At 33.7% G+C, this 14,275-nt stretch overlaps 2 protein-coding genes across 5 annotated transcripts; one reads left to right on the top strand and one right to left on the bottom strand.

Annotated features, from left to right (window-relative positions):
* The first annotated feature begins 2,321 nt into the window (after positions 1 to 2,321).
* LOC120092149 (target of rapamycin complex subunit LST8-1) lies at positions 2,322 to 7,208 on the top strand. 2 transcript variants are annotated; one of them, XM_039050365.1, is made up of 11 exons: positions 2,322 to 2,730; positions 2,846 to 2,965; positions 3,500 to 3,601; positions 3,751 to 3,863; positions 3,978 to 4,047; positions 4,354 to 4,431; positions 5,707 to 5,823; positions 5,900 to 5,994; positions 6,133 to 6,212; positions 6,353 to 6,412; positions 6,832 to 7,208. In XM_039050365.1, the coding sequence occupies exons 2-11, from the start codon at positions 2,858 to 2,860 to the stop codon at positions 6,957 to 6,959; spliced, it is 951 nt and encodes a 316-aa protein (XP_038906293.1). In that variant the 5' UTR covers positions 2,322 to 2,730; positions 2,846 to 2,857; the 3' UTR covers positions 6,960 to 7,208. The 2 variants fall into 2 exon arrangements, with proteins under 2 accessions (XP_038906293.1, XP_038906292.1); XM_039050364.1 differs by having other exon boundaries at positions 2,325 to 2,730; positions 2,849 to 2,965.
* Positions 7,209 to 9,186: 1,978 nt separating this feature from the next.
* On the bottom strand, positions 9,187 to 13,816 carry LOC120091811 (protein FAR1-RELATED SEQUENCE 5). 3 transcript variants are annotated; one of them, XM_039049947.1, is made up of 4 exons: positions 13,616 to 13,816; positions 12,700 to 13,179; positions 9,816 to 10,031; positions 9,187 to 9,722 (listed from the first exon to the last, which is right to left on the bottom strand). In XM_039049947.1, exons 2-3 carry the CDS (start codon positions 13,177 to 13,179, stop codon positions 9,828 to 9,830), a joined length of 684 nt encoding a protein of 227 aa, XP_038905875.1. In that variant the 5' UTR covers positions 13,616 to 13,816; the 3' UTR covers positions 9,187 to 9,722; positions 9,816 to 9,827. The 3 variants fall into 3 exon arrangements, with proteins under 3 accessions (XP_038905875.1, XP_038905874.1, XP_038905876.1); XM_039049946.1 differs by having other exon boundaries at positions 9,187 to 9,710; XM_039049948.1 differs by having other exon boundaries at positions 9,187 to 9,710; positions 12,700 to 13,139; positions 13,616 to 13,811.
* Between the last annotated feature and the right edge of the window lie 459 nt (positions 13,817 to 14,275).

Raw genomic sequence — 14,275 nt, 5'->3', positions numbered from 1 at the left:
ATATTATTTTGTATTTCCCAATTAGCTATCGTCAACACTATTTTTTTTGTATTATCCAATTAGCTACAATCAACACTATTTCATAACTCTCATATGTTACGGTGTTTACTATTTTACATTCATCATTTTTTTCTTTGTTACAGTGTTTAATATTTCATTGTCAAATTAAAATAGTTTACACCTTAAACACATACTATTATAACTCAAACTAAAATAATCTGCACTTCAAACACAAACTATTATAATTTATCTATAATAATCTAGGATTATATTAACTAACTTCTTATCCAAACATCCCCTTAAAGGTTAAAAATGGTTAAAATGAAACTTTTCAAATTTTAGGATGTATATTGAAATCGATCATACAATTTCAGAGTATTTTTGATAATTTAACTCAAAAATTAAAATTGCTTCATTCTATTTTCAAAGATAAATTAGATAATCAGAGTTGAGATATCAATCTAAACATGTCTTACTGTTACATCAATTATCTTTCGAAAAGTTTAGTTTGACCATCTTCCTTGAATTCTCTCATGAATTAGAGATTCAATCTCATATTCCCGTACTCTATTTAAATAAAAAGATTAGGAGGGTTATAAAGTTATTAAAAAATAAAAATTTATTTAATGATTTTGATTTCTTTTTTCATATATATTCTTTCATACATATTTATTGACTTCACTTGAATGAAACTTGATACCTCAGCCTGTTAAACCTCAGTTAGACTTTAACCTAATTACATTTTATTATATATGTAATACACACTTGTGAAGAGAGAGAAGAAAAGAAAAGAAAAGAAAATAAAAATATGATATTCAAAACGTTCTTCTTTTCCTATTTTTTCTGCTGACATTCCTAAAGAAAATGAGATTTTTGTACGAATGACAAATATTTGATTATGTTAATGACAAATGACATGGATTCTAAAACCAATAAAAACTAATATTTGACTTATGTCATAAACTATTGACCAATGTTAAATTGTCCATTTGCTATCATGGATTTTCATCCATTGTTGAACCCTGCCACGTTCCAAAAAAGTCATAAGATAAAACAATTTAACATTGGACAAAAATTTGTATTTTTGTAAAAATTGGGATGTGCCTTAATATCGTATATGGAGTCCTATCAATTAACGATAAATGTGGGCTCACAATTGTAAAGGAAAATTGTACAAAATGACCCAATTTTTTTTTCTATGACTGACCTCTTTCTAAAAACTTGTTTGTTATTGACCCTTTTGACATGTGAAATACCATTTTTACCCTCAATATTAAATGATATCTTCCTTATATTATCTAGTCTCTTTTGCTCTTCCATTCCAACAACAAAAAAAAACAAAAATTCAAAGTCATCTAAAACTAAAGATCCTTTAACATTTTGTTTACTTTATAAGCATGGTTGGAAAGAACACGAAGATTTATATGAAAATGAGTGCCATATAGTTAAAACAGAGTTTTATCGACAAAGATATGACAAAAACAAAATTATCGTTTGGACAAAAAAGTGTGCGGATGCTTACATCAGCATATGTGATCGCTTAGTTTTCGTTATGTAGTTTTGTTTTGGTCATATTTTTGTCGATACAACTTTGATTTTACTAAATGACCAGTCATTTTTATACATTTTTTCATGTTCTTTCCAACCATGCATGTAAATTAAATAATAACTTAAATAATTTTTGACTTTATTGGTCCAAAAGTATTTTTTTTTTCTAAATTTAAATATTATAATGCCATTTATTTTCATTATTTTGCTCAATATACAAGTATAATTAGAAAGAACACGAAAAATCATATGAAAACGAGTGGTCATCTAGCAAGAACGGAGTTATATCGATGAAGATATGATCAAAACAAAATTGCAAAATGAAAATTGAACGATTGCGTATGTTGATGTAAGCAATCGCCTATGCTGATGTCAACGATCACATATTTTTTCTACACAAATGATAATTTTGTGACCACTCAATCTATATGGTTTTTCGCATTTTTTTCAACTATGCTTATAAAGTAAGCAAAATGTTAAAGCATCTTTAGTTTTAAATAATTTTAAATTTTCATTTTGTTATTATTGAAAGGGAAGAGTAAAAGAGACATGGATAATATAAGGAAGAGAGCATTTAATATTGACAATAAAACTGGTATTTCACATACGGATGAATAATAAACAAGTTTTTAGAAAAAGACCCGTTGTTTTTGCTTTTTGGACCCTTATATACAATTTTCCAACTGCAAATGCCGAGGAACTTCGGTTGGACGTTTGTGACGGAGGGCAAATGTTAGTTGATTTTTTTTCAAAAAAAAGAGTGATTTGATATTAACCCAACAAAATTTGATAAAACTCAAAAAAAAAAAAAAAAAAAAAAAAAAAAAACAAAAAAACCTCAAAGAAAATAGAGAAGAAAAAAAAGTTTCCATTTTCTGTCAACCTGTGAGGCAACGACGGCGTGAAGGCTTCAGAATGGCTCTTTCGCCGGACTGTCGCCGGATGTAGTCCAAAAAGCATTGTTGAATCCGGACCACCACCTCTTGTATGGATTCCTGTCAAATTTCTTCCAATCCGAACTCCGGTCGGGGCTTAGCAAGCCTTTAGGGTTCGTCGGAGTTCCGATCCTATCCGAGCTCACTCTGATCGATACTCTTTGTGGAATAAAGAAACTGGCGTTTATTCTTGTCTCCGCCCCTTTCGCTTTTAACACGAGGATGCCCGTGTTCTGTAAATTCTGAAGTATGTTTCACTTTAATCTGTCGCAGATGCATTTTCAGTGTGTGGCTGTTAATGGAGTATTGTTTCGAGCTCGTACCTGGCTTTCAATTTACTCTGTGCTTTCTCTTTTCATTAGCAGGAGATTAAGATGACTCAACCATCAGTGATACTTGCAACTGCTAGCTATGATCATACTATTAGGTTTTGGGAGGCCAAAAGTGGTCGCTGTTACCGGACTATACAATACCCTGATTCTGTTAGTTCATAAATCCTTTCTGACTGGTTTTTCTCTGTGTTTCATTGTTATTCTCCATTATGTTTTTCTTTTCTTCTGTTAGAACTTTTGAAAGAATCTTTGATCACATTTCAAATTTGATAAATAGGAAAGTTAACTAATTGCCATAAATTGTGTCCCTTATCCCTTGGTAGTTTGGTTGAACAGGGTGGTAGACTATCTCAGGGCTTTTCTTAACCTAAGATCCCGGATGTTTTGGTTTGGTTAGCCTGTCCTAGTCTCACACTTGTCGAATACTTGGACACTCCAATACTTGTGGGACACGTATTGAACACTTGTTAGTGCAACAAATATGGCATGTCGCCGTATCCATGTCGTGTTGCGTCCTAGATTTTTAAAGTATGGCATGTCACCGAGTCCTCGTATCGAAATATATGCTTCTTAGTTTTAACTAACTAGAAGTTAGCCTTAGCCCTTGGTTTCTTCTCTCAACAGTTAATGATGAACGTTTTTTTACTCCCTCATTTGCCTAATTACCATGAATAATGTGCACAGCAAGTTAATAGACTGGAGATAACCCCAGACAAAAGATATTTGGCTGCTGCTGGTAATCCTCATATACGGTTGTTTGATATCAATTCAAACAGCCCTCAACCAGTATGTAACCTGCTCATTTCTTTAACACCTTACTGTTATTTAATTTTTCTTCCAGAATCTCTTTAGATGGAAGCTGAGAGAAAATAAATCTTCCCTTCATTTTCTAATGCGTTTGTTCTTTCTATTTTTATCCCCAAACTACATGGCAGATAATGAGTTATGATTCACATACAAATAATGTAATGTCAGTGGGGTTTCAATGTGATGGGAACTGGATGTATTCAGGTTCCGAGGATGGCACGGTAAAAATATGGGATTTGAGGTAAAGAAAGCTTTCGAATTAACGTGTCCATCGTCATTATTTGATTATGTACACATGTTTGATCTTGTATAGACTTATACTCTAGGTTATCTGGACTTATTTTGAGAAATGCAGGGCTCCTGGTTGTCAGAGGGAGTATGAAAGTCGTGCTGCAGTTAACACTGTTGTTCTACATCCTAATCAGGTCAGTTATCATTACCCCTTTTAGCCGTTCGATGTGATTTTACTTCAAATCCTATTAGCCCTGCTTAAGTAATGGAAATTTGTTTCTCGTCACAATAATAATAATAATACTGGGCAAGATGATTCACAAGAGCCTCTCTGAATGCAATTTATTTGTTTACTTTTTGGGCATGCGAAGGAATATTAATTTTGCAATTTTCATTTAACCAATTCTGTCTTGCTTTCCTCCGAGAGATTCATCCTAGGAAAAACTAATGGCCTTATCATTTTTCTTTCGCATTGTTGACCAAAATTCTCTCATTTGCAGACTGAACTGATATCTGGAGATCAAAATGGTAATATCCGTGTGTGGGATTTGACTGCAAATTCATGCAGCTGCGAATTGGTACGTCTTTGTGCATTTCATTTGTGTAATCATAATTGAGTGTGCCTTATTCATCTTTATGATGTCAGGCTAACACGCTTTACGAGAGGGAAAATTAGTCAAATGAATATAACATCTTTAGGTGAAAAATATTAGTAACTAGTCTCAACATTATTGCTAAAAGCTTGAGATGAAAATGAAATACCCTCAGGAGGATAATGATATGGAAATGCAAGGACTTCGATAAAATTTGTGGGAAGTAAGCGCACTTCATCACTCTTTACAAGAAGCCGGGCAAAGAAGGAAGTTGTTGATAACATGGCATTGGGGTTTTGGACAGTTCTTTAAGTGTTTGTAGTGGAGATGCTTCTAATTTTGAACTTGTAGAAAATAAGGGAGTTTTTGAGCCCGATACCTCTAATATTTATGGGGAGTTAACTACCATGTTTCTTAATGATGAGGATGCCTGTTGGGCTTGCAGTCTTTTGGTCCTACTGGCTTAGAGGTCCCGAGTTCCGAACCTTTTGAGTGAGCTTAATACCAAACACCCTTGATGTCTCCCAGATCTAGGCCTTGAGGCAGGTGTGTGCGCCCTTGGGTATAAGGTTTAGGATGGAAGTTCTTTCTGTGGATGAGGAAAAATCATCATCAAAAGGATTGGATAAGGAAACTAAACTTGTGAAGGAATCAGTTTGGGTACTTAGAGAAGGTCCAGGTCAATTCTTCATTCCTCTCAAGAGTTCAAACTCGAGTGATCGGAAAAATAAAAAGAAAAAGAAGTGGAAGGGACAAGCTGTCCTTAAGATAGTTAAATGATGGAGGAATAAGAAACTTCTTTAGGGGGTCTGAAATTTAGAGATAAAAGAGGTTCAAAAAATCAAAGATTTCAGAAAGGTAGTTCTGTTGTAATACTTTTTCTAGGATGCCACTATGAGGTGTTTCAAGGTGACTTGGCCCCTCTTTGGAAGATTTTTATGTCTAATAGGTCTGAATTTCTTTAGGTGTTAAATAGATCCAGGAAATATTAGAGAAAAAAGCTAAAGTCCAAATATCTATTAAACACTAAATTGAAAGTTTAAAGTTTACTGGACAATATTCAGGGAATTATATACAAATTTGAAAGTTAAGAATCTATTAGATCCTACCTTAGGTTCAAGGACCTGAACTTTTAATTTAACCTATTTGTAATCTCCTAAATGAGAGCTCTGTACTTTATTTACTGCCAAAAAAATAACGAAAGTTGCGTAATGACATGGATTATCATGGATAAATCTCAATAATCTAGTGTGATCCCAGGTGCCAGAAGTGGATACAGCTGTAAGATCTTTGACGGTTATGTGGGATGGGAGCTTGGTAGTTGCAGCAAATAATCATGGCACATGTTATGTCTGGCGCTTGTTACGTGGCACTCAGGTCCTACTTAAATGCCAAGTATTAATTACTGTTCTGCTGTACAATTTAAATAGTGTAACTCCTTTTTCTCTTTCAGACGATGACAAACTTTGAGCCACTTCATAAACTTCAAGCACACAAGGGATACATTCTCAAGTGTCTTCTTTCACCTGAATTCTGTGAACCCCACCGGTCTCTTATTCCTCAGAACTCGATACATTCTCTTTTCGATTATTTTTTCTTGTTGGACAATATATGTTTGAATAATTGATTTTTGTAACTTGGATACTTCTGCAAATTATAACATTCACATGGCTTCACATCTTTTAGATACCTTGCCACTGCATCTTCTGACAGCACTGTCAAAATCTGGAACGTGGATGGTTTCACGTTAGAAAAGACACTTATAGGTATCTACCTCTCATTTATAGTGTTATTTCTGTAAAAGACATATGGTCATTTCTATTCAATTATTATTATACTGAATCTTTTTGGCAGTTACTGAGAAGTAAGTATAGTGCTTGATTTTGCAATTCCATGTGCTTTTCAGGACACCAACGGTGGGTGTGGGACTGCGTCTTCTCAGTAGATGGTGCATATCTTATAACAGGTGACTGGGTTATTGACAAATCTGAGGGCCTCAGTAGGCCATATTTTCTCACTAAATTTCTTTGGAAGCATTGATCTCTGTTGACCATTATGCAGGGAGTAAGCTATATATCTAGATATGACAGATCCAACCCAAAGTAGCTGTTTTTCTTAGATAGTAATATCCTACAGATTTTTTAACCTTAAATGTCATAAGATCAGGAGGGTTGTGCTATTAATGCGCAAAAAAAGAAAAAGGTGTGGATATTCATAGTTATGAAGAAAATAACTTTCTATAAGTATCACAATTGGAATGGACAAACTTCTGTTATTTGTTTTAGTTGATTATTTCTATTTTGGCATTCTCCAAAAATATTGATGTATCCGTTAAGCCTTTCCTGTATGTTTGTGAAAATAACTTGAGATGCTTGTGAATGCCAGCTTCTTCCGATACTACCGCAAGACTCTGGTCCATGTCAACTGGCAAAGAGATGAAGGTTTATCAAGGTCATCACAAAGCAACTATTTGTTGTGCCCTCCACGATGGAGCGGAGCCATCGTCGTGTTGAAACTGGAGTAGTATTCATAGTTGTGCGGTATGCAGCCACTTTCTTTTCCGTCATTTGTAAATCATAAAGATATTTGGTTGAGGCAAGGAAGTAATATATATTTATAAATCAAGCAATACATTCTTAGGCAGTGAAGCTAAATAATTTGTCAATTTTCTCCAACTGTATCTGATTATGAGCATTGATCAGAATCATCCTGCCTAATCATGTTATTGTGCTTCAAAGTGAGTGGAATTCAGTTTTTGTTTATTTGGATTTTGGGGTAGAGCTTCAGTTAAACATGGTTAAAAAACATGGAAACAAAAGTCTGGTGCGTTCGTATACTGTTCTGACATGTAACATGATATAGTATCAGATGGGATGAGAATGAAACTTGAATAATAAATGCAGGAATCAGGTGAATATGGATGCCAGTTTTAGGGGCAGGTCACCTGATTCGATAAAATTGGAGCGATACAGAAGAATAGCTTGATCCTGTAGAAGCATTTATGGATGATGAGATACCTTACCATTAATGATTTAATTGTTGATGGATGTCGTATTTCCTACCAACAATGTTTCAGAGTAAATAAGGCAAAAAGACAAAAGCCAAGAAACTAGACCTTTTCAATTTCCTGTCAAACTATAAATCAAACAACATAAATGAAAGGCTCTGAACAATGGGTTAGTTTCGTATTATGTTATTGAACTTTGAAAATTTTTATTTTATTTTATTTTTAATAACTTTAAAAGACCTGCCGTTGAATTCATAGATGTAAAAATTTGTGTAGCTTGTGTTGTTTAAATTTAACAAATTTAAACACACATGGGAAATAAATTTGGGAGTTAAGAAAAAAAAAGTTTGTCAAAAGAACAGAAAGTTAGGAGAATGAAGTTGAAAGAAAAATGACATAAAGTATAGTCCACAAATATGCCAGTTTATGTGTGTGTGTATATATATATTCATATATGTACTTAGATATGTTTACATAAGTAAATAAGAATCTTTTTATGTAAGATTTATTTTAAAACAAACTTCAAACCCAAGGGTTAAAAGGAACCCTTTAATAGTTAATGTAGTAACGACTGTTGGTTGAAAAAAAAAAAAAAATTATAGGATATTAAATTATTCATCTCAACTTAAAATTTGTTCTCAATTATTTTAGGAAAAACTATCATTTTGGTCTTCAAGTTTTTGAGAATGTGTGGATTTAGTCATTCATATTTTAAATTAGTCATTTTAGTCCCCAAGTTTTTAAAAATAGGTTTAAAGATGATTGGCTCTCTTTTATAATTCTTTTGGCTTTCTTTAACTTCCTTTGCGGGTTAGTTGTAGCCGAGAGAAATATTAAATATAAAAATTTAAGTCATCAAGCTACATCATCCATAGTTTATAGTCCAGGAGTATTAGATTGAAAGACTTTTTCAAGTCATCAAGTCATATCATCCATTGTTTGAGTTGTAAATTTCTTCCACCCAAATAACCTTATTAAAAAATAAATCCAAATAACCTTATTAAAAAATAAACCAAATCCAATCATGAAACATTTGAGTTGAATTGATTCGAATTATTTGGGTCATTTATTTAAATTTTTATTCTAAAAGGAAGTCAAAGGTTAATATGTAAAAACTTGATTTAACTATTTTAATATATTGAATTAAGATTATCAACTTAATTTCAATTAATAAAATGTAAAATCTCTACTAAAAATACTATTTTTAAGAGTTGTTGGATAATGAATTATAAAAAAAAACTAACGAATTCAAACAAAACTAAAATAAGTATATGTTTATCTAATTGTATCATAAGCAAAAAAATGTACATTTTAAAGTTAATCATAAATTCAGGTTGGTTTAGATTGGTTTGGATTATTTTAGATAACTCATGAATCAACTCAATCCATAAAATTTTTATTTATTTAAACCCAACTCAACTCAAGGGTTGATAATCCAACTCAAACCACATGGATTGAATTGTGTTGATCAATTTTTTGGGTCATCAAGTTTTTTGAACAATCCTCATTTTAGTCAATTTTTTTGTTTAAATTTAATGGAGTTTTTAATAGAGGGACCTTTTTTAAACCCATTTTTAAAAACTTGGGGATTAAAATGGCCAACAAAAAATACTAAGGACTAAATGCACATATCCTTAAAAATTCATAGACTGAATGGGTAATTTTTCCATTATTTTATTATCATAAAATACAGATTGATAAGTTGTGCATCCAAGTCACCTGAAATAAAGATATGAAAAATAAAAGTATCATCTCAACCTGGAGAAAACGTGGCAACAAGTAGAGAAATAGCAAATAGCTCAGAGTCACAGTACAAGAAAATGCTAGTAAAATAAGCAAAATGGAACAATTCTAATCTTGCTTCTCTCATTATTAGCTATGTGGGCATCTAGGATGGGATTTGGATGTTCAGCTTGCAGTATCAGATGCAAACATATATACAAGCAAAGGAAATTTCAGCAAAATTTCTGAAAAAAGCATTGGTTATTCAATAAAATCCACCATTTATAGAGGTAAATAAAATCGTCTCTTCATTCAAAACTTGTCTCTCCGCTCAGATGTCTGCAAGTACTTCTACTTCATGCCAGTGCTTGCTATGATACACAGGAGCTATTGCATTGCTCATTTCTATACCTCGCTCTGAGTTTGGAGTGGGGCAGGGTAGACTGTAAAGAATGCCTTTTGAGGGGCTTTCTGAAAGGTTATCGTTGTTCTTCGTGCGCTACCAACCTCCAAATATCGATGGCCACTGACCACACTGCACAAGAATCTAGTTGTACTTAATGACATAAGAAATACTTTTGATAAAGTGAAAAAAATCTCATAATGGAAGAGAATAGTCGAGTTGTAATCAGATACTCACTCAGTGGGTAGGCTACCTAGGATGCAATAGTTCTTGCTCAATGGACTCAAATTCTTTAAGATTGGTAACTACCTTTTGAACTTTTCTCGATAACTGGTCGGTATGTTCTTCAACAATTTTCATAAATGCAGCAAGCTGTTCTTGGTATGTCGAACATAACCGTTTCTTATTCCGCAGCTCTATAGTGAGTTCCTGTATTTGCTTGTCTTTTTCATCCTATAAGGAAAGTCCAAAATCAATGATTTTTCATCACGATACAACAATATAAATGTATGTCAATCATCCATGGAAAAATTTAGCTTTCAACATACAGTTCATTCTATTATCTTCTATAATTCTAGTTGAAAATTTTCTTTTTCTTTATTAATCTTTTTTTTTGAAAATTTCCTGATCTCTTGTCAGTTTACTAGTTTCCCAAACCAGGGATAAACGTGATATAGTGGAATATTCCTGAGCTGCTAAATATGCTAGGTGGGTATTTAGATAAAGGTGAAAAATGCAGAACATTGTAATTGCTTCGAGAACGTATCATGTAAGGCATCATAAATGAAAGCATCAAAACATGTTAGGTATAGACAAGATCAATGCAATTCACCTATACAACGAGAAGGCTAGGAAACATAATGGGTAGGTGTTGGAAGGAGATAAAGAGATGAGATGTAGGAAGTTTGAAAATGGAGAAAAAGTTGGCTCAGGAAGGATGGCAGTCTCAAGGAGATTCCACTCTTTGTAATTTGTTCCATGATAAATAAGCAAGAAAGGCATGTATGCAAAAGAATTCCATAACAAAATACCATAGGGCGATAGTCATATCGAGTCTATATATATACAGATATTTTATAGTGAACTGAACTTTTATTAAGAAAGAATGAACGAATACAAGAGCGCATCCAAAAAATCAAGCCGGAAATGTTCCACTAAAGGAAGGGTTTCCAATCTAGAACATTAAGACCTAATGTATAGTTACAAAAGGTTTCTTTGCCTACACCCAAATAGAAACATAGAACCTAGCCAGGGACTAAACATTATATAAACCCCTCAAAACAACACACCGCATATGCACCCCATATGGAGTCATATTATCACTCCTAAGGGAATTAGCATGTTTTGCATCATAATTATTAGTTATTAGATGGATTGGAAGTTCAAGTAATGATGAGTTCTGCTTCCTTTTCGGTTCTTACCCCCCTAATTCATCCACACGAGTCAGCAAGTATATTATCTATTTAGCTTTTGCTTCGCCGAACCCAAGCAGCCTAGCCAAAGTGGACTTTCTATTCTTCTCTATAACCGGCTGAACTAATCATGGTGATGTCAGTTTTATTTAAGTGATGTATTCATTTTAGTCAGTTAAAAGGGCAGGTTTCTTCCTTAAGAAACTGACTAAAATCATGGTTACACCCATACTCCAAGTTAAAGACGTAGCAGTGGCATGCACCTCAATAAAATATGCAAACAATGGTTAGGGTCGCTAAAAGTGAAACTTATTGTGACATAGTGAATAGATAATATGGAACATGAGAAAATTGCACAGTTTTAATGTGCCAGGTGACAATTTTATCTTTCGAGAAACATCACAAAATTCATCTTCGTTTTCCTTTCTTTAACAATCCATTCATTATACTAGGACTGTCTGGGACTAATATAAACATTATGCATGATCAAGAATTCTTCATGCTAAAAAATTGGTCAAGTGCCGGAACCACTACTTACAGTCTTCCTGGCTCTAACAAAATTTTGCTGCTTCTTTAACATACTTGCTTCTGAGAGAAACAAAAATTAATACCCTTCGATCAGACAAAAATCCATTTTTATCTCCAACCCATTGAGATGTCTATCATTATGGTGATAACCCAACAAATTCGTTTTTATTTAAATTATAAAATGTCACTCACTGACTTCAAATGGGTTTAATTCATTCTTTAAATCAAGTGAACAGACTTTAATATAAAAAAAATTATTCAATGAGATTACCACAATACCTCTTAATAACTATTTGATATGGATTAAAAAATCTTCTAGCTTCCTAATAACACTAAATACATATTTGAGGAACTTTTGTAGTTTCTCTCAAATACATCCAACCGTTCAAAACTATCCACCACATTGTAACGACCTCTCTGAATAAATTTTTCCCAATATTCGAACACAATCACAAACACAAGTTCCCAATCTTTTCTAGATACAAAACAATACTTCCATTACAAAAAAGAAAGAATTCTAGATGGTGCAAGACACCAGGAGGGTATAAAGCAAACCCAACAAAACACTGGACCAGGTCAAAACTACACTGGGGCACAACCAAAAAATCCCTTCCATCCTCCATTTATCCACATTCAACAACGAAGGTAATTTTCCAAGGCACAGTATATGAGTATCACCCATGTTTGATATGATAATGCAAGGAAACAGGGCAAGAAAATAAACTTAAAAAAATCTAAAACAAATACCAAATTCAGTATGGAGAAAAATAGATAGTGAGGTTGGTAGGAGAATGCAGAGCTCAGAATGGTTGATGAAACTAGAAGCTTCTCCCTAAAAGCAAGGTAACACCTACAGTTAATATGCATAGTCTTTAAACTTTACAGATGAGTCCCTATAAAGCAGTTGATGGGGTGGATAGGCAATGATGTCTCACTTCCATCTCCCTTAAAAAGTAAAATTAATACTCTTGAACAATCCATCAAATAACTATCCTGGACTCAAAGAATCAAAATATGTTTCCACAAAGCAAGTCAATTATTGCCCATTTCATAATATCTTCGCAGATTCTAATGTATTGATTTTTAGGCCTCATCAGAAAGCATACTAGTAAAAGAACACCATCTTATTCTAACATAAGATGTTTGATTGAAGGTAACAATAGGGGAAGAGAAACACTCACCATGGTCTGCCGAGCTTCACGAGGAGAAACCACAAGAGGATGGTTATGTTCCTTTACAAATTTTGTTATCACCCATGTCCCAGATTTATCATATTTGACATGAATCATTGCCTTACAGCCTTCTCGTGTGCTCGGCCGCGGCTTCCGAACTGCCCCAAATTTACCTCGGATGCTGACACAATATCCCTCTTTGTTGCATCCAAGTCTTCGGGCAAGTATTCTCCCATCTTTTTCAGATCGACGACAGGACATCACACGCATAACAAATCCCAGTTGACGGGCATACTTATCATAGAAAATCTTGGCAGCATCTTCAGATTCAAATTCCATTCCCTCGTAAGGCTCAAGAATAATATCTCCATCACATTCAATTAATTGTGTTCCTGCTGGACTCTCAAATGATCCTCCCTCTATCCCTTCCTCTCCCTCATCTGCGTCCACTGTCAGAAGACATCTTTCACTATTATCTCTCAAATCCATCTGAAAGTTATCAATGTTTATAACTAAATCACTCAGGAAGCAAGTAGAAAAAAGAAAGATAGATGATCGCACATTGATTTCTAGACTGAATTAACAGGGTAGGAAGGGGGAAATCCATCAGCAATTGAAGGGAAACAAACAACAGCTGACATAAAACGTCAAATATAAATACCCCATTTCCTAATTTAGATCATCCAAACAAAAAATGGCGGCAGACCCAAGTACCGTAAATGGAAACTAAAGTCGACTCTGTGAAGCAAATTTCACCCTCTGTGTTCAGTATGCAGAAATTAAAATTAAATTTGCAATATAGAATGAAACCCAGATCAACAAAACAGTTTTGAAGCATATTCAATTCAATTATCTTATCACAACTTCAATCTGGAACACAGAGGATTGGCGAAAGAGGAAAACGAAGAAGTAGGAGAAACAATACCGTGATCAGAGATGGAAGAACTGATTGGGTAGAAGCAATCTCAAGAAAGAAGGAAAGTGGCGGCGTTTGTTGTGGGGAGTAATGTGAAAGAAGCTTCGAGAAAAGAGTTAAGAATGGAGGAAAATGGGAGTCAAAAAGGAAAGAAGAGGAGAAGAAGGAAAGATAAGAAGGTGAAAACTGGAAACAGAGATGTCTATTGTATCGTTGGTTTGTAATAGGTTGGGACTTTGGGCTTAGATCCAATACTTAAGTGGTCCAATCAACAACTTGATTTTTTTCCTTTTTTTTTTTCAATTAGAAATTTGTGTTAAAAAAAAATTATTTTTGTGTATAATAATGTATTAGATATATAGTAAATCAAAATGTTTCAAAAGTGATTTTACGTTGAAAAGAAAATCAGTATTGGCATACCTTATAAAGTTTAAAGATTCAAGATTCTCTCTAATTAAATTCCTTCGAAACATGAGGCCAAGGAGAGGTGAGGCCTCATTGTTCAAGATTCGAATCAGCTATTAAGGGAACAATTCATCTACTTTTCCTAAAGACGAGAATGAGTAGATTCCATCTTGTGTAGCTGTGTCCCCAACTCCCTACTCGGACAAATTTTCAAAATAGTAGGTTTATTGAGTCAGCAAAACTGGTCATTTTCATCCATACAAA

Source organism: Benincasa hispida, chromosome 11 (assembly GCF_009727055.1).
Source record: "Benincasa hispida cultivar B227 chromosome 11, ASM972705v1, whole genome shotgun sequence".
NCBI lineage: Eukaryota > Viridiplantae > Streptophyta > Magnoliopsida > Cucurbitales > Cucurbitaceae > Benincasa > Benincasa hispida.
This window is presented reverse-complemented; position numbering and strand designations above follow the sequence as displayed.